Source organism: Eumetopias jubatus, unplaced genomic scaffold (genome assembly GCF_037043125.1).
Source record: "Eumetopias jubatus isolate StellerSeaLion01/CBP00866 unplaced genomic scaffold, mEumJub1_p1.0 scaffold_9, whole genome shotgun sequence".
Taxonomy (NCBI): domain Eukaryota; kingdom Metazoa; phylum Chordata; class Mammalia; order Carnivora; family Otariidae; genus Eumetopias; species Eumetopias jubatus.
The window spans coordinates 95,480,835-95,506,600 of NW_028274815.1; the positions used below are offsets into that span (position 1 = coordinate 95,480,835).

The following is a 25,766-nucleotide window of genomic DNA, read 5'->3' on the forward strand; positions in this document are numbered from 1 at the left end:
TGCTTGTGCTCTCCTCTCTCTCTCTCTCTGACAAATAAATAAAATTTTAAAAAAAATGAAGCTGACACTGCAAATGGGAACAAAGTATAAGGAGAAACAAGGGCCTTGTTGCTGCAACCAGGACTAATTTCCAGACAAGTGTTGAAAATCTCATTATTTAAAAAAAAATAAATTTAATTTTTAATAAAAGCAAAATAAGTCATAGTAAACAGAGAGAGAAAAGAATAGGAATTAAGTAATGAAGCCACTAAGAACAAGGCCACTACTACAGCCAGACCCATGACCCATTCCTGATCCCAAGTCATCTGGTTGCTCTCGATTTCCAGTGTGCATTTATTCACAAAGAGAATCCCAGGTCATAAGAAAATGTCACCAACACACTCTACTTAATAATGCAGACAGTGTAAAGTACATTTTAATAAAAGTTCTACTTGAGTCATAATAAAAATTTTAAATATCAGTATATACAAAGATAACCAGATTTTCTATCACAGACGTAATGCATACCCATGATTTTGTAAAAATCAAACCAAAATGAACATCCCAATTTAAAAATGCATAAAAATTCTGAACAGATATGTTACCAAAGTAGACATACAAATGGCAAACAGCATATGAAAAGATGCTCAATACCATACATCATTATGGAATTACAAATCAAATCAGCAAGATAACACTACACACCTATTAGAATGGCAGAAATTCAAGACACTGACAGTACCAATGCTGGTGGGGATGTGGAGCAACAGGAACTCTCATTCATTGCTGGTGGGATTGCAGAATGGTACAGCCACTTTGGAAGACAGTTTGGAGGTTTATATAAAACTAAACACTCTTGGGTACCTGGGTGGCTCAGTTAGTTAAATGTCTGCCTTCGGCCCAGGTCATGATCCCAGGGTCCTGGGATCGAGTCCCGCATCGGGCTCCCTGCTCAGTGGGGAGCCTGCTTCTTCCTCTCCCTCTCCCTCTCCCTCTGTGTGTGCTCTCTCTCTCTCTCTCAAATAAATAAATAAAATCTTTAAAAAAGAAAAAAACAAGACAAAAAACTAAACACTCCTATCATATGACCCAAACTTGTGCTCCTTGGTATATACTCAAATGAGCTGAAAACTTACACCCACACAAAAACCTGCACACAAATGTTTATAGAAGCTTTATTCATAATTGCCCTTAAAAGTAACCAAGATGTTTTTCAATGAGCGGACAGATAAATAAATTATGCTATACCCAGACAATGGAATATTACTCAGCGCCAAAAAGAAATGAACTATCAAGCCATAGAGGAACTTTAAAATGTGTACTACTAAGTGAAAAAGGTCAATCTGTAAAGGCTACATACTGTATGATTCCAACTATAGAACATTCTAGAAAAGGCAAAACTGGAGACAAAACTTTAAAAAAGATCAGTGGTTACCAGGGGTTGTGGGGAAGGAGAGAGGGATGAAAGAGGTAGAGCACAGAGGATTTTTAGAATCTACTCTGTAGGATACTAAAATAGTGGATCCATGTCTTTATACATTTGTCAAAACCCACAGAATTCACAACAGAAAGACTAAACCCCCGATGAGTTGATATAGGTTCATCAATGGTAACAAATGGCATAACTCTGCTGTGGGATGTAAACTGAGGGAGAGTCTATGGGTGGGAGGGGGGGCAGAGGTATGTAGGAACCCCTGTACTTTCTGCTCAGTGTTGCTATAAACCTAAAACTGCTCCAAAAAAGTTTATCAATGAAACAAAATCAAACAGCACTGATAAACACAAAGCTAAAATAAGTTGCCAGCTATACCCCACCTTCTCCTCAGGTTAATGAAGTCCTGTGTACCCAAAGTTAATAAAGTTAATAAAGTCCTGTGTACCTTTCTAGATCTTCTATATTTATGCAACATAAAAACTAGATGTGATGGGTCTACAGTATCATTTCCCCCCTTCTTCTTTTTAATAACAGAACCAACTCTGGGCACACACCAACCTATCAGTGACATGCCCCCAGCCATGCAACCAACTTCCTGACCACAGACTATGCACAGAAGTGATGTAAATTCCATAAAAGGGAAGTGCTTCTTCATTTCTCTTCCTACCCTTCTCCATGGGCTGAAATGTGGTCATGTTCTGAGCCAGCTCGAAGCATGAGAAGGAGACAAGCCCACTCTGGCCGTGGTCTAGAAATTTTGTGTGCCATGGACCCCTCTGGCAGTCTGGTGATGCTAGGGCCCCTGCTCAGACTAATGTTTTTAAATGTGTAAAATAAAAGACAATGAATTATATTGAAATAGAGTTACCAAAATGTTTAAAAATGTGTGTTTTAGTAATATCTATGCCTCCTAATTAATGCATTAGGTAACAAGTTCTGGTTAGAATAAATTTAGGGAAATTTCAAAGTAGGATGAGCATACATATTTTGAGACATCTGGAACAACTGTAACATATGAAAATATCCATGATTTCTACTGGTTACAAAGTCGTGGCTTCGGGAACACTTCTGAGGCATGTTGCCTCCATTCACAATGGAAGCACACACTAAATTTCAATTAGAGCTTAGTAAAATAAAGATGGAGTTTTTCTTTCCATGCAAATTCACAGACCCCTGACTCATTATGCAGATGTTAGGTAAACACCCTTACTCTACCAGATGAGGAAGCAGTAAGAGAAGGAATCTTGGTCCCTGCACAACTTCATGGGGAAAATGCTGCTCTTCTGCTCACGTTGGCACTACTGTGTGATAGAGGTGGAATTTCTATCTGACTCAAGCCACTGTGTTTTGGGGTCTTTCTGTTGCAGTGGCTTCACCTGAAAACACAGTAAAGAGAAGCAATATGTGAAGTGGTGATGTGTTGACTCTGGAAGCTAACTGCCTTAGTTCTTTTTTTTTTTTTTTTTTAAGAGAGAGAGACATAGAGCCTATGAGAGCAGGGTGGAGAGGGGCAAAGGGAGAAGGAGAGGAAGAATCTCAAGCCGACTCTGCACTGAGCACGGAGCCCCATGCGGGGCTCGATCCCAGGACCCTGAGATCATGACTTGGGCCGAAATTAAGAGCTGGACACTTAACTGACTGAGCCACCCAGGTGCCCCAACTGCCTTAGTTCTAATACGAGCTCTGCCACACCCTGCTGAGTCACTTTGAACTAATTACCTAACCTCTCTGAGTCTGTTTCTTTACCTGTAAGATGGGGATAATTATAATGGTACCTAGCTAATAAGGTCACTGCACATACTGATACAGGGAAAGTGATTAAGAAAGTGACCAAAATGCTATAAACCTTCCATACATGTAAGCTATCAGTGCTATTGCTATTACTGTTTGACTACTTGCTTTTCTCACCACCCTGGATATCATTCCATAGATCTGTTTCTAGTTTTTCAAAATCTGTATAGTAATGTGCTGAATGAATATGCCAAAATACATTTAGCCAGCCCCCAAACATAAAGTGATCATTTAGGATGTTTCTCAAAGTTTCACTTAAAACGCTAATGTATCAATTATAGAGAAAGCTCTCTGAAACTACTCCACCAATCCATTTTCAGTAAGATTTTGCAGTAATTTTACTGAGGTCTCATTTACATTCTATAAAATGCACCCATTTTAAATGCACAGTTTGATGAACTCCATGATATCTTGTAAGAATAAGACTACATGTATAAGACCTTAGCTTAAAAAAGGTAAATTATAGAAAACGCAAAGTATTGATATTATTCCTATCACACATATACTGTTCATTTTCTATTGATCAAGAGGTCCTGTCCTGAAACAGAGCTGTAGGGAGCAGCTCAACGGCCCGTTTCTTCAGCGATGCCCCCAGATTTGTGTCTGGCAATGCAGCCCTCCAACTCCTGAGCTCTGGAAACAGACCTAAATGATGCCAACCAGCAGCCTCTGGTCCAGTGATGGGTCAGCACAGGACATGATCTGAGCCAATGAGAGGCAAATAGACTTTAGTGTTGGGGCTTCTGAAAAGAAGCATACCCACCACTCTTTTCCCCTTGGACTTGAAGTGATAAAAGGTCTAAAGCTACCTCACCCATCCTGCAACCACAGAGGAAGCACTGGGCTAAGAAGGGTCAACCTGGAAGAGACAGATCAAATAGGACTAACTAACCCTCTATGAAACCAGCATTGCCATTGATTGGATGCATGGATTCTTCACTTGACTGGATTCTTCACTTGACTCTGTATGATAAAAAATTCTCCAGTTACTTAAGCCAATTGGATGGGTTTCTACTACTTGTCAGCTCAAGAATCCTAGGCAGTATTCAAGCTGGGTGTAGAATTCCAAATTTTAGGCAATGTAAAGAAGGGGATTAAAAATCATCCCAGATATTCCTAGTACTGCCCAGGGGCAACTGTTGACCCCCTCTAGTGTTGCAGGCCAGGTTCCCTGGGGGAGGCAGCCTCACACAGAGCTCTACAGGCTGGGATTTATTGGGGTGAGCTCTTAGGATCCTCCACCCCGTAAGGAGGGGCAAACTTGGGCAAAGCCCTTCTCTTCAGTCCGGGGCGATCTCTTTCAAGAGGGACCCAGCTTCAAGCTGTTGGTGCTCACACATCCCACAGTTAGAAAGTGAGTTCTTTAGTCCTGAACAAGAAGGGTCGGATAGCACAGCATAGTATCACATCAGCATGTCCCCCTTTACTCCAGTTTATTCATGTTTTTTCTTTCTTTAGCAATTTAGGTCATCTTTAAATGCTGTTTTATATACTGGTATGAGCTTAGCATTACATTCTGAGCATTTTCCATTCATTAAAAATTCTTTAAATGAATTGCAGAGTTATAATTCCTTCATACTTATACTTCATATAAGTATTTAAACATTCTCCTATTATTAGGCATTCAGAGTATTTCCAATATCTTTAATCCTTATATATAAATTTTTGTTTGCATCTCTGCAACCAGTTTTTAGGATATATTTCTAGGAGTGGAATTAAAGAATTGAAGGATATGAACCGCTGCAGCATTCTGACCAAATTGTCCTTGGAAATTTCATGTCAATTATATTCTCACCACTGCTACATTGTCTCATTAGAACTGAATGCTTCTCTATTTTAGATCTTGCCAAGTGATCAAAAATGATGTCTCATTCTTATCTGGGTTTCCTTTCCCCTGATGAATAAGTTTGAAGATTCTTAAATATCCATTATTTTTTGTTTGTTTGTTTTTCTTCATATGCAAACAGTCTGGCCATTTTATTTTTTTGGTCAGTTTTTCTGTTTTGGTATCAAATGGTCTTTTATTGACAATAAAATGTCTGACTGGACAGGTGACTCTTAATATGACCTTTTCCCTAACCAATAGGTTAAAATCACTTGATCAAGCCCTCCACCAGTAAAACAATTTTTAAAAGAAATCATTAAGTTCAAGTGGTAGCAAGCTCCTTGTTCCATTCTCTTTGGTTAATTTCATGGATTGTCTTTTGGCCAAACGTATGCCGACTTACTTGAGCAATCCAGCCCGATGGAAGACATAGAGATCCTGCTCCAGCGTACAGTTGTTGAAGGGGACAATCTTCACGAAGTTCTGGATGAGGACAAACTCAGGGGTAAGGTGCGGCAGAGAAATGATGCAGAAGTTCTTGTCCTAACAGGATTGGTGATCAGGACACCCGGGAAAAGAATCAGAAACCATTCATCACTAACAAATTCCCGCTGTAAAACAGTACAGAAAATAGGGGATAAAATGTGTAAAGGACAGGGTATTCAAGTTCAACTTTCCTATAATTTGGAAAGTAATCATATGAAATTCAAGAGGATAAGGAACTGCAGGCACACTGAGAAAATCTCTGCAAGTCTGGCTGAAACCTAAATAAATGAATATTGTAAACCATGGGACCCATTTGCATAGCTCTTCTGTGGAAGTCAGTTTTGAGAGTAAGGTCCTTTGTGCTGGCAAATTCGCTTGCACCCTGGAGGCAATGAGGCAGCACGGGTGTCAGCCCTAGGCTTGCTAAGTGATAGAGCACCAGCCCCGGCCCCTTCCTCTGAGATGAGAGGGTGGTGATCCGGGCCTTTTCATCTTTAAAATCCTGTCTTATACATGAATGGACGTCTGTATTTTATCATGACGTGATCCCATTCAGGTGAACAGATCTAAGGATGTGTTTAACCTGGGAAGTGTGTTTAGTTAGCAGGCATAGGAGGATCCAGATGTCCTCAGAGCTGCCACTCACCCCGGAGATCTGCACTGCCCAATACGGGAACCAGCAGCCATGTCCGGACACGGGGCATTTGGGAATGTGGCTAGTGTGACTGGAGAACTGGGTTTTTATTTCATTTTAAATAATTTAAAATTTAAATTAAAAAACTGATACTCAGTTCAGTTATTGGAAAAGTTTTATGTATGTTGGAACAACTTGGGTATATGAATCTACTTATGCAACTGTCAATTTTATGAAATCTAAACGCACATCAAGTATTTCTGATGAAAATTTAGTGTTTGTATTGAAATGTGCCACAGGTGTAATAATACATTTTAGATTTCAAACACTGGGGAAAAGACTGTAAAATATCTCAATAGCTTTTCATACTGATTACATGTGAAAATGATTAAATTGGGGGCATATTCAGTTAAATAAAATATATTATTAAAATTGATTTCACCTGCGTCTTTTTTGCTTTTTTTTTAATGTGGCTGCTATAATATTTACATTACTTATGTGGCTCAAATTTGTTGTCTATTGGACAGAGCTGTCCTAGACCATCTGTGTTCCACACATCCCACTTGACCCTCTGCCAGGTGCCTGCAGGAGTGGCCTGCTCTTCCCCGAGCTAATTTGTCCCTTTGGGATCTCGCCTCCTCCTGAACCCTGTGAAGGCATTACTTGTGGTAATCTAAAACTCTGGGGACATTTGTGCAAACCAAAGGAGTGAATCATTGTTTGACCTTACCTTCCTTCTTTCTAGCAAAATAACACAGCTCCTTTTGGGGAACTTGAAAGTCAACTTGTTGAAATACTCAAGCTGAAAATAAGGAATGGGTGCCAAGTCTCAGTGGGCTTCCTCTGGGAGGAGGAGACTATAATGAATTGCTTTGACTTAGATTTGAAGGATTTAAGGATGAATTATAAAAGTATTTTGTTCCTCTCTCTGCATATCCCGAAATAAAATAGAATTAAACCATAAAAGTGTCTTTTACCTTTTTAAAGCCAGCGTGGTTTTGTAATGTTGAAGATCTGCCTTTACATGGACTTCAAAGCAGGAGTGAATTTAAATGTAGCAAAATTACTTTGGGGCATCTCTGAGGGAAACTGGCTTTGTAAAGCCTACCTTAGGATAATCTACATTGCTTTATGAGCTTCAAAATGCCTTAAAATTAATCCCAAAAATGTTACAAGAACAATGGAGAACATTACTACAAGGCTTCATTATATTAACAAAATAAGGAAATACAACCTATGATCACATAGGCTTTAGGAAACATAATTAAACCACATTTGGTTTTTGCCTCAGTAGAAAGAGTATCAGGAAAAATAAGACAATAGATATTTTTCTTGTAATTAGCCAACTGAAGAAGTCTAGTTATTGACTTGCCTTAACTGATAGGCAAGGCAGGGAAAACATCTTTATAAAAATCCATCTTTTCCTCAATCATCTTCCTTCCCCACTTTCTTCCCTCCAATAAAGTGAGAAATTGATTAGAATCTCTATCCCTTGACAACAATGAGCCAAAAATGAAGGCAGAGGACAGCAATGGAGGATGTTGTTTGCACTGGTCTGTTTGCCTGAGGCCCATCCACCAAACCTGTCGTAGTGGGTTGAGTGCTTACCCCACATCAGGCACTGTGTCGGGTGACGCCAACCAGAAAATCAGCCACAAATTCCTACTTTCCTACTCTCAGAAAAGCAATCTAATGGTTTCAGAATTCTCTGAGCCAATGTAAGCTATAAAGTAATATGGCGGTCTAATCCATTTTTGTGTCGTTTCTGAAATTTTCATGTACTACCAGCATTCTATTAATGATTTGATTCTAACAAAACACCGTGAAAGCTATCCTTAAAAGAAATTAGACACTGAAAGGGAACTATTAGAACCAGCAATGACAATATTTTGAAGAGTTCATGATATGTCATTCAACCTTATTTTCAGAACATGGAAGCAATTCAAACCTCAACATTCATAGCAATGAACATGCTTGGACAGTGAATATGGCATTTTACTTTTCTATAACTTTTTTAGCTTAGAAAACCAATTATATTACTCAAAATTCAGCATGTACTTACAGGAAAAAGACTGAAGACGAAATTCATAAAGTCCAGTGACCTGTAAACAAGACAGTAAGCATTGTCACCGACCTGCAAGCAAATGCAGTATCAGTATATATTTAAAGAGATTTATGGCTCTCTTCCTGTCAAGCAGTGATGGCCAACCACTAGTCGGAATTCATGTCTAGCTGAACATTAATCAAGTTGCAGAAAGTCATAAGCTTCATATTTCATTAATAAAGTATTTTTCTATAACTAAAGACATTATTATAGCAATTAATAACCTGTGCATTCAAAGAGGCTCAATAGTCATTCTGTGACATAATCCTCCCTTTTTTGTTAGAGCTGTCAGAGAGATGTGGGTGTATTATAAGCAATTCTGATCTTTTTCTCTTTTACCTACAAAAGATTTTCTGACCACCTGTGGTTGTAGAGTCACAGGCAAACCATAATGGATCATCAAATTTCTGTCTGAAAATTCAAAAGTCACATTCTAAGCACAATCATATCTGAATGCACAGGGAAAAATAAATATACACAACTAATCTAGAAGGGCTTATAGGCTTTTTAGATGTCCACAATATAAGTAAAATAAAGATTTCCCTTTTCAACTTCTAAGATTTCCAAAGAAATTGAAAACTTAAGAGGAAAAAAGTACAAGTAAAACATGATTCTAAATGAGATTGAGAAACTGGGAGCATGTTTAAATACATTCTCTAAGAAGGAAATGTCCAGCAGTATTGTCGGTCATCTAAAGGATACTTTGAACTTTCCGGTCTATCAAAATGAGCCAATCTTTTTCTCTTCCAGATTGTTCTGTGAATAAAATGGTGGAGTTGGTGGGAATTCCAAAGGAGATGTGGAATCTAGGCATTGAGGTCAAAGGTCCACTTCCATACTATAGATGGCAGCAAGCACTGAACACATGGGGATAGGAAGTGGGGTGACTGAGTGGTCTGGTGGGTACCCAGGCTTTGTCTGGCACCATGCCTCCTCCTTCTAGCAACTTCCCTGGATTGTTGTTCGGTGTCCTACTAGCCCCCCTCAGATTACACATGGGTAAGGCTCCAGCCCCAAATTTGGGTGGGGGGGAGCACGAGGCAAAGGACTAAGCTGTCATCATGTCCTGGTCTGGCCCATCCATCAGCTCAGGAATGAGAGCATAGTCTGATCAGGCCCGATGGGGCTTTAGCTAGAAAGCCAGGCTCAAAGTCCTCCTCACTAGTTTCTGGTACAGAGCCTGAGCCCACTGTCCATTTCTTTGGCTCCAAGAGGGGACACTGTCCTGAGAAAGAAGCCAGCAGCAGGGAACCAGAGGCAGGAGGCAGAGAGAGAAACTTGGAACTGGATGGGGTTATCTTGAATCAAGCCACATTGAAAATCAATCCCACCAGTGGACTTATCCTTTGTGATATGAGGCAATTATTCCATTTTTTAAAAGCCAGTTGGGGTTGGATTTTCTGATACTTGCACCAAAAGACTCCAGACAAGCAATCACCTAAATCCAAAGCTCCCCACAAATGCAAACTTTATTTTTTTTATTTTTTTCTAAAGATTATTTATTTATTTATTTGACAGAGAGAGACACAGGGAGAGAGGGAACACAAGCAGGGGGAGTGGGAGAGGGAGAAGCAGGCCTCCTTCCGAGCAGGGAGCCTGATGTGGGGCTCGATCCCAGGACCCTGGGATCATGACCTGAGCCAAAGGCAGACGCTTAACAACTGAGCCACCCAGGCACCCCCCAAATGCAAACTGTAGAGAAAGGAGAGCAGCATGTGGTTACATAAGTGATGATTTTCCAGTTCTCCAACTGTTACACAGGTGAGCCAAAACCTGGGCAGTCCGGTTTTGTGGCCCTTGCCCAAATTTTATGGACTGAAACCTCTGGGACTGGGGCCCAGAAATCTATGCTTAAAAAAACAAAACAAAACAAAACAAAAAAACAAAAAGCGGGATTAGGATGTGAGGCCACGTTTGGAAACCAAGGGCTCTATAAGATTAAAATGTGAGGCCACCATTGCCGTGAGAAAATTCTTACCATGATAGACAACCAGTACTTGCCTTGCTTCGTATTTCTCCTCAATACAAAAGAGCTGAATACAAAAAGCAGCTGAGGCTCCCTTGTAGATGGGGCGAAAGTCGCTGGTCTCCTCGGGCATCGAAATGGATGCCAATCTCAAACAGCTGACACAGCCATCTGTATCACCCATAGTGGACTGCTGAGTGAGGTTTTCTATGTCCTACAGCAAGGAGACATGAGGAAACAAGCAGGAATCCTATTCATTTTCTGCAATTTAATGGGCTAGTGGTTGCATCATCTCTACATTATACGGTCTCTCTAGGACAGATATGACAGTCTCACCTGAAACAAATCGTCCTGAGCCAGGCCTAGTTTTAATGAGATGTTCTTAATGAGATATTCAAGATTTATAAAGGGATTGAAAGAAGTCCTTACGTGAAGGTCAGAAAACGAATGGTTTCCATTGGTCTTTCACATAGGAAAGTGTGAAAGTGCATATTTCAACTGCAACGCTGGGGAGAAGTTAAGAGTGTGGTAGTACTAAATACCTATCAGTTCCATAAGCAAAATACCTCTGCTTTCCAAAGTGTTTTCACTGTGATTTTGTGCTACAGGAATTTTTGGATCTTGGGACTGTTGGGCAGTTTGGTGATGAGGTGGAGCCCAGGGAGGTCCAATTGGCGGGAGCCACCCGGAAAGTTACTGTTAGACCTTCCAGGCTCATTTTAGGGGTGTCTAAGAAGGTGTCAGAGCTCAGTTAGAGGAAAATGATTCATTCTGAGATCCTTCTCAGAGTTCTTTTAAATCAAAGTAATACATCAAACATTAAAATAATATCAGCACTAAAACCTTATAAAGAAAATCAGGAGTCCCCTGTCCCTCCAATTCCTCTTCCCATTGGCTAGCCCTTTCAACTTTCTCATTTCTTTGGTATTTATCCCCATGTCTCTGAATATGTGCTCAATTTCTTGGAGACTGTGATAGGCAGAACAGTGGCCCCCCAAACTGTACATGGCCCAATCCCCAGGACCTGTGCATTTTACAGAGCAACAGGGACTCTGCAGAGGTCATTAAGTTAAGATTTTAAGACAAGGAGATTATGTGGGATTATCTAGGTAGGCCCAATAAAATCAGAAGGGTCCCTTATAAAAAAAAAGGGCAGGAGGGTCAGAGTCAAGAGACGAAGATACAGTGCTACCAGCTTTGAAGATGGAGGAAGGTACCACATGCCAAAGGAATGCAAGTGTCTTCCAGAAGCTAGCAAAAGCAAAGGGAGGGATTCTCCCCTAGAGGCCCCAGAAGGAACAGAGTCCTGCCTGCACCTGAATCTTAGCACCAGTTTGGGTTTCTGACCTCCAGAACTGTATTAGAATAAATTTATGTTGTTTTAAGCCACTAAGTTCATGGTAATTTGTTACCATAGTGATAAAAATCTAATACAAAGACCTGGCTTCTGGCATTTGGAGAACATGGTAGGAGGAGAGGACAGAGGTTTCTCCATTTGAAATGGAGAGTTCCACTTGTCTGTTCTGCCTTTTCCCCATTACACAGCCTCACACAGTGCGGGCTGAACCTGAATTTAGAGCTGCTTCTGTCCCCTCTAACCAGAGGACAGTCATCTAGTTATTTCACTTGAGTAGACAGGCCAGGTGCTGTCTGCAAGGACTCTAGTGTCCCCAACACTGCATAGCAGACTGTCAGACCCCTCACTTCAGCCCAGTCTTCGCCCTGCCTTCCAGAAGCCCCCAGGCCCTGGGCGTTTTGTGGACACAGGAGGAGAAGGTACCCGCTTTCTGCTAGTGCCTCCCCTCACAGTGGTGCTGGACCTTCTCCTTTCTCCGCTGTGCTAAGCCAGTGTAAACTCCTCCATCGATTTTCTTCATTCTCAACATTTTGAAAGGGCTCACCTTCCAATATCTCCTCTCCTAGTCTTGTTGTCTTTGTGGATTTGTGCCCCACTTCTTATTGCTTTACTGTCATTTCTGTGGTTTTTTTCCAGAGATAAACATAGGGCATCAATCCACCTTGTTGACCCAGATGCCCTCTGGGGGTCCAGTACGTCTAATGCAGCAGGGACCATCCTGTCCCCTCCTCCATATCCACATTCTGATTTGGGTCCCTACAGGTATAGCTATCTCTTAGAAATAGAGCATGCCTCACCCTCTGCTCCATGCCTCATTCCTCCCCAGAACCTGAGGAGTCAGTGCCCTGGCGTGGGTGTCCCCAGAAGCAAACTCTGAGCTAAGTTTATTTGGGGAGTGATGCCAGGAAATTCTGCAAGGAGAGTGGGGAAGGGAGACAAGGGAGGGAAGTACACCAATGCAGAGTGTCCCACCCAATCCCACTGAGATCCCTGGGAGACTGTGGAGAATACATCTCAGAGCTGTCCCACCTAAGAGGCAAAGGAACTGGGGTATTGATTCTCCAACTACCTTCAGTCATTGTCTGATGGTTGCTCCCCAAAGATTCTGACCTGCCTGCAGCACGGCGCCAGAGAAAGACCAGGCACCTGAAATCCCTGTCCTCGAGTGCTGAGGAATGAGCAGTGCCAGAAGGACATGGGTAGGGTCCCACGGCAGGTGCCACAGCGAGATTTGGAAAATGGGCCCCCGCTGGCCTGATACACTCTCTTCCTAGCAGCACATCCTGCTCCTGACTGCATGAGTTCTCCTATCCTCCACACACTCGGCCCAGGAGGGCAGAACCTGCTCCGGCAGTGAAGTCCTGCCTCTAGCCAGGTGTGTACACTGGATTCAGTGGGGGGGAATTAGGAAATGCACTTGTCACAGGTCCAAGCTTTGTTCTCCAGTTCAGTTTTGGCCAAAATCAAGTGGCACCTTTATCCCTACTGACTTCTGTGTAGGCTTCCTAATTTCTCAGAATCTGGAGAAGAAAGGAGTACCAAAATCTGGCCATCTCTCAGAATTCCGTTGTCTGGGATTAGTGGTCCTCCCAGATCTCTGTGGAGATGACCCGACTTCCTGTTCCTTCAAGGGCTCTCCAGACTTCTCAGGTTGACTCACAAGTCCAGAAGAGGCAATGGGGAATCCACTGAAAGCTCAAAACTGGGCTCACCACTGGGGCATGAGAGTATCTGATCATGTGAATCTCCCACTTAAAACTTTCAAAGCCTGCCTCTGCTCCTTAGGAAAAATCCAAAATCCCAAGCAGGGTCCACAAAGCCCTGCCAAATGACCTGAATCCTTGGGTTTCTAGCAGGAAACAGAGGGCACACTCCAGCGAAACAGACCAAGGAGGTTCAATAAAGGACCATATGTGAAGGTGTGGGCAGGGAGAAGGGAAACCAACAAAGGATAAAGAAGTGCCCCAGGGGTGGCTGCTGGTGAAAGATGCTACCACCCCTTGGCCTGAATCTGTAACAGTATAACTTCTAGGACCAAGCTGTACAAGGGACACCAAATAAAGGATTTCTCAGTGGAGAAAGACTTCATCGAGGGAGGCTTTGTGGAGTCAGTGCTAAAGAAGATGTCAGCTCTGAGCTGATAGAGAGAAGCAGGGAGGCCTGGAGGAGGAAAGAGCTCACCAACACTGAGTGGAGAGCAGTGAACCTCGTGAGGCCCACCAGCCGGCACACAAACCCTACCTCCATCTCACTAGTGTTTCCAGTATGGACTACTGACAGAAGTTCCTCAGCTGTGGCTTCTTCTGTGATTCTCCCCTGTAGATGACAAAGGCAAGACATTTAATCAACACCTACAGTGGTTCAGAGCCCCAGCTCTGGAACCAGCTGCCTTGGGTTCAGATTCTGGCTCCACGGCTTACTGGCTTGGGAAAATCATGGAATCTCCGTGGCCTTATCTGTAAAAAAGGGGCTAAAAGTAGCACTTACCTGACAAGGTTGTTAGGAGAATAAAAAAGGACAGGTAGATAGAGAGATGCTAGCACAGTGCTGACTCTTCCTAGTCCTCTGTAGATGTTAGTTATTACTTCATTATTCTTATTCTTCTGTGTAACTTGAAAGCTGCGCTAAGTTTTTTCCAGCTGCTTTATTGAGGTGTAACTGACAGTAAACTGAATATATTTGAAGTATACCTTCTGAAAAGTTTTAACCTATGTATGCGCCCATAAAAATATCACCGTAAAAAAAATAGTGAGCATATACCTCACTCCCCAAAGCTTCTGTGTTTCTAGGTACCCCTCCCTCATGCCCTATGCCACTTGGCCAACCACACACAAACGATTATCTGCTCTTTGTCACTATAGATTATAGGCTGAGTCTATTTCTGGATCTTCTATTCAGTTCCCTTGGCATCATTATCACAGGGGCTTAATGACAAGAACTATATAGTAAACCTTGAAATCAGTAGTGTTGGTCCAACAACTGCTCTGTTCCAAAGTTGTTTTGGCCAATCTAGGTCCTTTCCATTTTCCATATGAGTTTTGGAATCAGTTTTTCAATTTCTAGAAAAATCCCTCCGGAAATTTTGACTGGGAATGCATTAATCAATTGGGGAAGAATTGACACCTTGACAATGTCAAGTCTTCGAAACCAGGAACATGGGCTATCTCTCCATTTATGTAGGTCTTATTTCATTTCTCTCAAAAATGTTTTGTGGTTTTCAGTGTACAAGTCTTGAACATCTTTTGTCAGATTTATCTCTTAGTATTTTGTGTATCTGTACTAGTGTAAATGGTATTTATTTCAATTTCTGGTTGTTAATTGCTATTACATAGAAACAAAATTAAACTTTGCATATTATTTTTGTATATATTTAGCAACATGCTAAATTATTTACTAGTTCTAGTAGCTGTTTTTGTAGATTCTAGATGATTATGTTATATCTGCAAATAAGGGACAGTTTTAATTCTTCCTTTCCAATCTGGATGCCTTTTATTTCTGTTATCTTTTTGCTGGCTTGAACTTCCAGTGTAATTTAAATAAAAGAGATGATAGTGGACATTCTTGCATTGTTTCTGACCATGGGGGAAAACCATTCAGTCTTCTACCATTAAGTATGATGTTAGCTACAGGGTTTTCAAAAATAGCCTCTAACACACTGAAGAAGTTCTTTCTGATTCCTAATTTTCTGAGAGTTTTAATGAGGAATGAATGTTGAAATTTCAAATACCTTCCCTGTATTTTTGAGAGAAACATTAGGTAAACTTTTAGCCTGTTAATATGGTGAATTACACTGATTTTTTTTTTTTTTTAAGTAGGTTCCATGCCCAGTGTGGAGCCCAGGGTGAGGTTTAAACTCACGACCCTGAGATCAAGACCTGAGCTGAGATCAAGAGTTATCATGCTTAGCTGATTGAGCCACCCAATCGCCCCTGATTGATTTTTTATGTTAAACCAAACTTGCATTCCCAGAACAAACCCTACTTGGTCATGATGTACTATCTTTTTTATATATTGATTCAAATTACTAAGATTTTTATTAGGATTTTTCCATCAATGTTCATGAGAGCTATTAACCTGGAGTTTTACCTTCTTATAATGTCTTTTGTTGTGAGAAGACATACTTTAGATGACTTAAGTCCTTTTAACTTTATTGAGTTTATTTTGTGGCCCAGAATATGGTATACCTTGGTAAATGTTCCATGTGCACAGGAGAAGAATGTGTATTCTGCCATTTTGGGGGTAGAGTTTTATCAAGTGTCAATTGGGTCAACATGGTTGACAGTGTTCTTAGAATCTATATTCTTATGGGTTTTCTACTTTCTATTTGTTCCATCAATTATTAAGGGAGGTATATTGAAATCTCCAAATATAACCATTTGTTTATTTGTTTGTATTTGCAGTTCTATCAGTTTTTGCTTCATGTGTTTTGAAATTCTATTAGATGCATAAATATTTAGGATTGTTATGTTCTCTTGATCTTTGTTATTTCTGGTAATATTCTCTGTTCTGAAATCCACTTTGTCTGAAATGAATAAAGCTACTCCAGCTTTCTTCTGATTAGTGTTAACACGCTGTATCTTTTTGTATCTTTTTAATTTGAATCTATTGTAAATCTTAGTATTTAAAGCACATTTTTGCAGTCCTTGGGTGGCTCAGTTGGTTAAGCGTCTGACTTCGGCTCAGGTCATGATCTCAGGGTGCTGGGAACAAGCCCCAAGTCCGCCTACACACTTCAGTGAGTAGTCTGCTTCTCCCTCTTCCTTTCCCTCTGCTCCGCCCCCCACCTGTGCACGCTCTCTCTCAAATAAAAAATAAAATCTTAAAAAAAAGTGCATTTTTGTAGTCTGCATATAATTGAGTCTTGCTTTTTCATCCAATCTATCTTGGCCTTATATGATCTTTGATGGGACATTCAATGTACATTACATTTAATGTAATTATCAATATGGTTAGGTTTAAGTCTGCCATCCTGCTATTTGTTTTATATTTGTCCCTCTGTTCTTTATACCCCTTTTCCATCTTTTTGTCTTCTTTTGGATTAGTTGTATATATTTTTTAAAAGATTTTATTTTTAAGTAATTTCTATACTCAACATGGGGCTTGAACTCACAACCCGGAGATCAAGAGTCACATGCTCTACCAACTGAGCCAGCCAGGCACCCCAGTTGTATATTTTTATGATTCCATTTTCTCTCTTCTGTAGGTTTATTAATTATAACTCTCTGAATTCAATTTGTAGCTTCAATTTTTTTAGGGTTTATGATATACATCTTTAACTTATCACATCTATCTTCAGGTGATATTATACCACATCAGGTATGATAGAAGAGCCTCCAAGTAGTATATTTACATTTCTCCCCTCCTGGTTTTTGTACTATTCTTGCCATACATTTCATTTTAACATTTGCTACAAGCTTCACACTATATTGTCTTTATTTTACTTAAGCAATCAATTATCTTTTAAAGAGATATAAATAATAAGAACAAAATCTTACATGTGTACCCATCCCGCTACCATTCCTCATTCCTCTATGTAGATCCAGAGTTCCATCTGGTATCATTTCTCTTTTGCCTGAAGGACTTCAACATTTCTTGTCCGCTGTGTCCGCTGGTAATGGATTTGTCCACCTTTTGTGTATAGATGAAAATTTTACTTTTATTTTTGAAAGACGCTCAGCGGGCATAAAATTCTAGGTTGACAGTTTATTTTCTGTCAGGTCTTTAAAGATGCGACTGCACTGCCTTGCTGTTTGCATTGTTTCCAATTAGAAATCTGCAACTATGATCTTTGTTCCTCTCTTCCCAGCTTGCTTCTTCCCCGCTTCTGGCTGGTTCTAAGATTTTTCTCTTTATCACTGGTTTTCCACTATTTGATTATGATGGGCTTTGGTACAGTTGTCCTCCTGTTTCTTGTGTTTGCTATTTATTGAACTTGTGTCTGTGGGTTTACTGTTTTCATAAAATCTAGAATTTGTTTAGTCATCATTTCTTCAAATATTTTTTCCATCCCAACCTCTCCCTCCTCTTCTTTATGGACTCCACCTGCACACATATTAGCTACTTGATATTATCCCACAGCTCACTGATGCAATGATCTTTTTTATTTTTTAATTCTCTTTTCTATTTCAAGTTTACTCACCTTTTTTTCTGCAAAGTTTAATCTATGGTTGATCCTTCTGTGTATTTTTCATCTCATGAATTGTAGTTTTTATGTCTAGATGTTTTATTTGGGGTATTTTTATATCTTCCATGTCTCTCTTTGAACTTTGGAACTTACATAGTTATAATAACTGTTTTAATGTTCTTGTCCACTAATTCTAACTTCTGCCTCAGATCTAGGGTGGTTTCAACTGGTTACCTCCACCTATGCATCACACATTCTCAGTTTTTTGGGTGCCTGGTAATATCTTCTTGGATTTCAAATACTGTAATTTAACCTATGTGGGTGCTAGTTAATTTTGCACTCCTATACACATTCTTGAACTTTGTTCTGGGACTCAGTCACTTGGGAGCACTTTGATCCTTTTGGTTATTGGTCTACACATACGTTAGACATGACTGGTGCAGTGCTCTCTCTAGAGCTAATTATTCCCCACTATTGATGCAAGACTCTTCTGTGCACTCTTCCAGTGCCTTGTGAGTCATAAGGTTCTCCAGTCTGGCTGATAGGAATAGGCACTGGTTCCAGCTTTCGATGAGCATTGGGCACTGTAAACTCAAATCCTTTTGGGAGGTTCTTTCCTCAGCCTGACCTTCACTATTTCCTCATATGCTGATTGGTCTTCAGCTGAATACTCAAGAGCAACCCTCTGCTGGTGTCTAACATCTCTCTGTGTGTGGCTCTCTCCTCTCTGGTACTCTGTCCTGCAAACCTTAGCAGCTTTAGTCTCCATGGACTTACAGATCTGCCTCCTCAATTCAAGGAGTCCACTGGGTTCCCACTGGGTTCTCTTGCCCTGTGCCATGGCCTGAAACTCTCTCAAGGCAGGAGTCCACGGCAATCGGAGGACTCACCTGGCTTGTTTCCCATCTCTCCCATCATTCTCCTTGGTTACATGATAAGCAGTGTCTTAAAAACTGTTATCTCATATTTTGGCCATTTTTTTCAGGCAGGAGAATAAATCTAGTCTCTGTTATTCTATCTTTGCTAAAAGCTGAAGCCCTTAGCACTAAGTTTTTCTTTTTCATTAATTCCATTCATCAGCTTCATTTCTCTCAACCTAATCCATGTCATACAACCTTATTTAAAAAGTCCCCTCCTCTGAGATTCTTCCCATCCCCCTTTCCACATACTGAATTAGAGCTCTCCTCTCCCATACCAAGTCACTACCTCTTAAAGGCTGGCGTTGTGTTTTGGTCTCACGAGTACCCTCCGACACAGCAGAGTGCCTGGCCATTGTGCATGCCCAACCTCCATGCAGAGACTAAATCAGCACTTGAAATATAATAGCCAACCAGCTATAGGTTAGATCCTTTTGTGGTTTGGGGCCTAAGAATGCATTTTCCATAGAGACAGTGTGGAAATCTGGGAGGACAAGCCAGGTGGCCTAGTGCTAAGATAAATGTCCTCCCTCCATCCTCCTTTTCCCAAGATTTTCTTTGCATGAGTTGGTGGGCAAGGAGGAACATTGTTTTGTCCAAGGTTGAAAAGGAGAAGAAAAAAAAAAAAGACTTAGAGGCTAGAGTCCAGAAGAAATGGCTCAGCACCTGCCCTCCATCCTGGGCTCAGGGAGGGGTTCTGGGCCTAGCTGGATGGAGAAGTCAGGCAGACCAGAAGCTGAAGGAGGTGTGTAGGGAAACACATCTTGGGATTCTGGCCACATGCAGGGCTGATGTAGGACCGGACCAACATTAGCCCACTTTCCTGCCCCACCTGCTAGGTGAGGCCTTGTTCCTGAGGACACAAGAGACATGCTCTGAGGTCCCGCAGGAGTATGTGAGTACCCAGAGCCCAGTAAATTTGGGCATTTATATTACTGCAAGCCCATCAGTGGTCAGAAGTTGGCAGAGCTGGAACAAATGGCTGGATCTGTTGGCTCGTCCGCCAAACCACGGAATCTCTTACATGGCTGACTGTGGGCTCCTTCGCTGTGGGTTTACCCCTTCTTTAGGCGAAGGCAGCAGCAGCACAGGCAGACCTCTGGCAGCAGGAGGGTGTGGGGGTGGGAGGGGCTCCTGCTGAGGCTGGGCAGAGACAAGTGGAGCCAGCGGCTCTCCGGGAAGCTGTAGAGGGCATCTCTCTAGCTCCCAAAGCCCGATCGGGCAGGAAGGAAAACAAGACCTCATGTGAGTATGTGGGCAGCGTGTAAGTGTCTTCGGTATGTCTGGATTTTCTACCTGACTTTAAATGAGCAGTTTTATCTGCCTCAGCCTCCTGAAGTCAGAGAACAGGTGAGAAGGAAGGAAGAGAAGGAATGAAACTCCATTCTGACCTGTATTCATGAAGCTAGTGATGCGGCTCTGATTCCTCTGTTACAAACACGCACCCAGGTTTCCTCCCGGCCTCCCCAGTCTTAGTGCTAGTGAGGCCTTTTCTACAGCAGGCATCAGAACTCAGTCCTGAGCCAGCACCCCACAACACAAGTAGCTCCCACGCCCGCCCCAGGGCCCCAGGCATGGGTGAGTGACCTCCGTTACCTGAATGCCTTCCATGGCCTCTGGAGAGACAGGTTCCCGTGGCTCCTCAACTATTTCCGGGGAACTGTGGTTGCTAGTACCGAGCTCAGCATCTTTGAGAGAGAGAATGGCATAATGACAGAAAATAGATGATAAACATCTGCAGAGCCACAGGACACCAGAGACAGCTGGGAAACTGATGTGTTTCTCACCTGCGGCACATCTGAAGAATGGTAGAGCAGAGGGCAGTACCATTAGGTGGGTAGTCCACCCCAATTCTGACCTCTTAGGGCCCTTATGAATGGGATGGAGATAAAGTGATACCTGACCCTATAGAGTTATGGGGAAAACACAATGCCAGCGATGGGCCGGGGCCTGGTTCTGGCCCACAGCAGGGAGAGGGGAGCCCTCACCCTCTGTGGCTCCTGAGCCAGTGCTCCTTTCATAGGAGCCCCCCTTTAAAGTTTACAAACAACTGATTAGCAACTTTCTGGGCCGCAGGCTTTGAAATGATGTAAAGACCACACGTGGGAAAGACCACAATTAGCCATGTCAGTGCTATCTGAACGCCAAAGATTAATTAGCACAGGGCTGCTTTTCCTTTGTTTGAAAATATTGTAGCATGCAGTCTGACAGTGGCCACTATTTTTACTTCTCTACCTTCTAAGCAAGAAGAACTGGAGCTGAGCATTACTGTTTCAATATGTTCTGGAAAGTGAATAATCAGGGTAGTGTTTGTGGTCTTTAACTTTCACTAAAAATTACAGTAGGAAAAAATTTTCCCCCTTTTGTCTACAAAGCTCTTCTTCTCCCCCACCCCCCTTCTCCTTCCTCCTTCTGCATTCTTGTCTTTCTACTGGGCCTTATTTCTCTTCCTTTCTGTCCCCCTCTCTCTCCTTCTGTCTTGTCAGTCTCTCTTCGCTTCCCCTTTCCCCCTCCCTCCTCCCTCCCACCTCTTCCTTCTGGTTGCCCCCATGTCTGCTCTGCTGGAGGATTCTCAGCGATGACATCTGTTCACAGCCACCCGAGGATGATCTGCCCAGGGGCTGCCCCTCCGCACTGCCCCTCTTGTCTCTGACATTCACGTCAGACACTGCAGATAGGCCAGAGGTAGCCTATTCTCTCAGCTTCTTCCTCTCCCACTGTGCCAGCCAGGGCAATGGCTCCTGCAGATGCCTCTCAACCCCAAATCCTCAGATTACCTGCTTCTGGCAAAGATGGGGCTGAGTAAAACAGAATGAAATTCTAAGAGAAAAACTGGATGGCCAGGGAAGTGTACAGGGCATAGATGAGAGGTACATAATGTTGAAGGTACAACAAGAGAGAATCACATCCCAGGATAAGGGGTAGCTCTTTGGGCATGGGGAGAAAGTGTCTGGAAAGAGAAGCAAAGGACCTAGAATTCCTCTTCTGAAGAAACATGCTTGGGGGAATGCATCATCTCTTAGCTCCTGAATATGTCCTACTCCCTGCAAAACTTTTCAGAAAGTCTAAATGGGGCTTCCGGCATTCTCATGATGACAAGAGCCATGTGCTTTTTATGTTCATTTACTTTGTTGATATAACGTGCAATCGGTAAAAATGCATGAACTTCTACAAATATTTACTCCCATGTACCAACCACCCCAATAAATAGCTAAAGCATTCTCAGCACGCAAAAGTTTCCTTCATCTCCCTGTCTAGCCAATATACCACTTAAAGGCAAGTGCTCTTCTGTCTTCTACCATCGTTGATCTGTTTTGCTCAGCAGCAAACTTTTTGAGTTAAAAAAAATACGTATCAATAATTCCCTATTCTTAAGTTCTACTCTATGTTTTTAAAGATAGATTTTCCTATTTTGTTTTCAATTTGAAGAACTACCCAAAAAAGCAACTAAAAGAAAAATACTAGACCTTCACTGTGCATATATTTATTTTATAATTAGGACAAAATTACTAAAAAAGTAAGAGACCTTAAAGAATGCATTCGATTTGCAACAAACAGATAATCCTGCTGACTTCACTGTTTAACAGTCTAATGTTCATGACACAATTACCAACTACAACAGCTAATTGTCTTGGCTAAACTGTCATGGGGTTATTGCAGTTTATTAGTAAGCAGGGGCCACGCTTGTCCCCAGAGGTGGCTGCATTTCAGAACTGGGCAAGGTGAATCCATCTTTCTTTCTCGTGTCTCCGGGGTTTTGTGAGGTTTAATGTTCATAATGTGTCCTGAGATCCTCAAATATGAGGTGCTATCCCAGGGAAAAGTCAAGGCACTGGTATTATATAACACACAACTGAACACATGACTGAGGCTGAAAATTAATTGTTATTTTATTACCTACACCACCTATGTAGCTCAGAAGTTTCGAACTAGTGGGAGTAGAGGCACCATTCGCTAGGACTTTCCCTGTTCTTGAGATTGCTTCTATGGGATGGGTTTACCATGAAGCTAATAATGCTAGAGGTTCAGGTACCCCCCTCCCACTGTACAGGCCCCTCCCAAGACACAGCACTTATTATTGCATTCATAATTTTGCATTTGTTTTCTTAAAGAGGGCTCTCAAATTGTATCGACTCTAGGTCCCACGAGACCTGGGTCTGCCCCGCTCTATCTGATAGCAATAATACACACGGAAAACTAACGAATACATTTTGATGGTTTTAGGAATAAATAATAGTAAACAATCTGGTGGGGTTTAACATTTATTTTAAATAGAGATCAAAACTCCCAACAAGATTTTTTTTTTTGTGAAATGAAATAAATTGATTCTAAAACAGTAAATATGGAGGAATAGTTTTTAAGACATTTTAAGAAATAATCAACAACAGAATTTTAAGAAACAAGAACATAGAGCAGGCCTAATTTCGTAATGAATATTAAGACATGTTATACGAGAACCATGGATTATTCAAGTAATAGAACAGAATGGAATCCAGAAAAGAGCCAGACAATTATAAAATTACTGATATATTTTAAAAGTGGCATTTCAAATTGGTGGAGAAAGAATAAACTATACAAATAAATAAATAGTGCTGGCTCATCATATGGGAAAAAATTAATTTGGGCCCCTATTTCATATAATACAAAAAAATCACTTGCATGGGGCACCTGGGTGGCTCAGTTGGTTAAGCAGCTGCCTTTGGTTCAGGTCATGATCCCAGGGTCCTGGGATCGAGCCCCATATCTGGCTCCCTGCTCAGCGTAGAGCCTGCTTCTCCCTCTCCCTCTGCCTGCCACTCTGCCTACTTATGCTCTCTATCTCTCTGTCAAACAAATAAACTCTTTAAAAAAATCACTTGTAAATATGTTAACAGCCTAAAGTCTTTTTTTTTAATGTTGAAATTATAGGAGAACATCTCTATGATCTTGGGGGTGGAGAAATTCTTCCTTAAAAATCCATCTGCAAAAGGGTAGAAGTCATAAAAGCAAAATATTTTTTACTTATTTACTTGTGTGTGTGTGCCAGGCATTTTTTTAAGTTTTTATTTTAATTCCAGTTAGTTAACATACCTATTGGACCACATCAAAATCTAAAAGGTCTATTAAAATTACCCTAAAAAGAAATTTTTAAAAAATTAGATCATGGAGAAAATATTTGCAATGCATAAAATAGACTAACAATCTAATTACAGAAAGGAGAAATAACCCATTAGGCAAAGGCAATGAATATCCAGGAAATGTAAATGACCAAAAAACATGCAAAAGTGTTCATCCTCAATAATATTCAGAGAAATAAAATTAAAACGATATTTCCTTTCATACCTATAATACTGTCAAAAGTTTAAAATGCTGACAGTGAGTATGAGAGAACTGTGAAAGGGTCTGGAGGAAGACCACTGGTTTAGCCACATGTGGTGGCATGTGAGTATTTCCAAGCCCAGCAAGAACAACTCCAGGAATAGGGCCTGGGGAAACTCTTGCAAGAGGTCCAAGAGACATGCACTGGGATGTTTGCTGCAGCACTTTTTGCAATAACAAAATAACAGAAACAACTTTAATGTCCATCTAAGGACAAGTGTGACACATTCCATGTGGTGGAATACTGCCCAGAAAGTAAAAAGAGTGTCCTAGATCTTAGATCTATGCGTACCAACATTACTAGATCTCAAAGAGTTGAGTGAAGAAGTAAATTTCAAAACATCACATATTCCCAAAGACACCATTTATATATTAAAAAAAAAAAAACCGCTACCACAAAATGGTAGTGTTTTTTCTATGAATACATGGACTTCACATAAAAGTATAAACAATTGGTCTGGTTAGACACATATTAAAGTTATTACAATGGCTATTTCTGGGGAGGAGAGGAAGAATCAGGCTTAGAGGTGGTTCAATGGGAACTCAACTTTAACTGCATTATTTTAATTTTTTAAAGGACAGTTTCATGCAATCAAGATTTTTTAAATGTCCAATTATAAAAGTAAATTTCTCTCTCCAAAATACTACAAAATAGCCATTCTTGTTTATTATTATCATATTATGGATGATTTCAAAAAAGCCTGCTAAATGAATTTAAGTCACTCAGTTTTAAGAAGGGGAAAGATTAGAGGTTCAAGTTAAATCATTCATTCAACTAAACTTCAATGGAGAGCAATGAGCTGCAAGCACTCTGAGATACTCAAAAGTAAATAATGAATAAGATGTAGCCCCTCTTATTCTACAAGGCTTACAAGTGATCAGGGTATGCGCGCGCGCGCACACACACACACACACACACCCCTATCTCAAAGTGTGAAAGTCGCTAAAGCAGACAGATGAACAAAGCACACTGAGTACTCATTTATTCATTCATTCATTTAAAAATTTATATTTCACACTTACCATCTGTTAGACATTAACATTCTAGGGATTTCAGCAATGAACAAGACGAACTTGCACCACCAAAGCAAGTTTAGGAAATGAACAAGAAAATACTAAGTTATGATAGATGGCATATAGAAAATGCCCCAGGATCTGCTTTAGATTGAGTGGTCGAAGTCCTTCCAAATATTTAAGCTGAGACCGAAGGCTAAGGAATAGCCTTGAGACAATAAAAGAGAATGGAAATAATGAGCAGACAACTCTTTCTAGGAGTTTTGCTGAAGAGTGAAGACATCGTTATTTCTTGGTATGTTTTCCTTCCTTGGTTTGCCTCTGGCCCGGTGGTCTTCTTTGTAATTGTGTTACTTTCCTGGGGCTGCTGTAACAAATTACCACTCACTTGGTGGCTTAATGATAAAAATGTATTCTCTCACGGTTCTGGAAGCCAGAATCCAAAATCAGTATCCCTGAGTAGAAATTAAGGTGTCGGCAGGAACACATTCCCTCCAGAGACTCTAGGGGAGAGGCTGTTTTTGCCTTTTCCAGGTTATAGTGACTGCCAGCCTTCCTTGCCATGTGGCCACATCACTCCAATCTCTGTTTCTGTGGTCACAGCCTCCTCCCGTCTGTGTTACCTCCCTCTGTCTCTCTCTCATAAGGACACTTGTGATAGCATTTGGGCCCCTCAGATAACCCAGGATAATCTCATCTAGAGATCCTTTATCACACCTACAAATACTCTTTTTCCAGAACCAAGGTAATATTTACAGGTTCCAGGGATTAGAATG

General features: G+C 41.2%; 1 protein-coding gene across 1 annotated transcript in view; it reads right to left on the minus strand.

Moving 5' to 3' along the window:
* Nucleotides 1–25,766, minus strand: part of CFAP61 (cilia and flagella associated protein 61) — a 294,422-nt gene that overhangs the window by 206,377 nt on the left and 62,279 nt on the right. Inside the window, exons 8-12 of the mRNA XM_028123773.1 lie at nt 20,215–20,306; nt 13,819–13,893; nt 10,256–10,434; nt 8,213–8,252; nt 5,434–5,573 (exon numbers count right to left, since the gene is read on the minus strand). Coding sequence (XP_027979574.1) covers nt 5,434–5,573; nt 8,213–8,252; nt 10,256–10,434; nt 13,819–13,893; nt 20,215–20,306 — 526 coding nt within the window. The remainder of the gene's footprint in view (nt 1–5,433; nt 5,574–8,212; nt 8,253–10,255; nt 10,435–13,818; nt 13,894–20,214; nt 20,307–25,766) is intronic.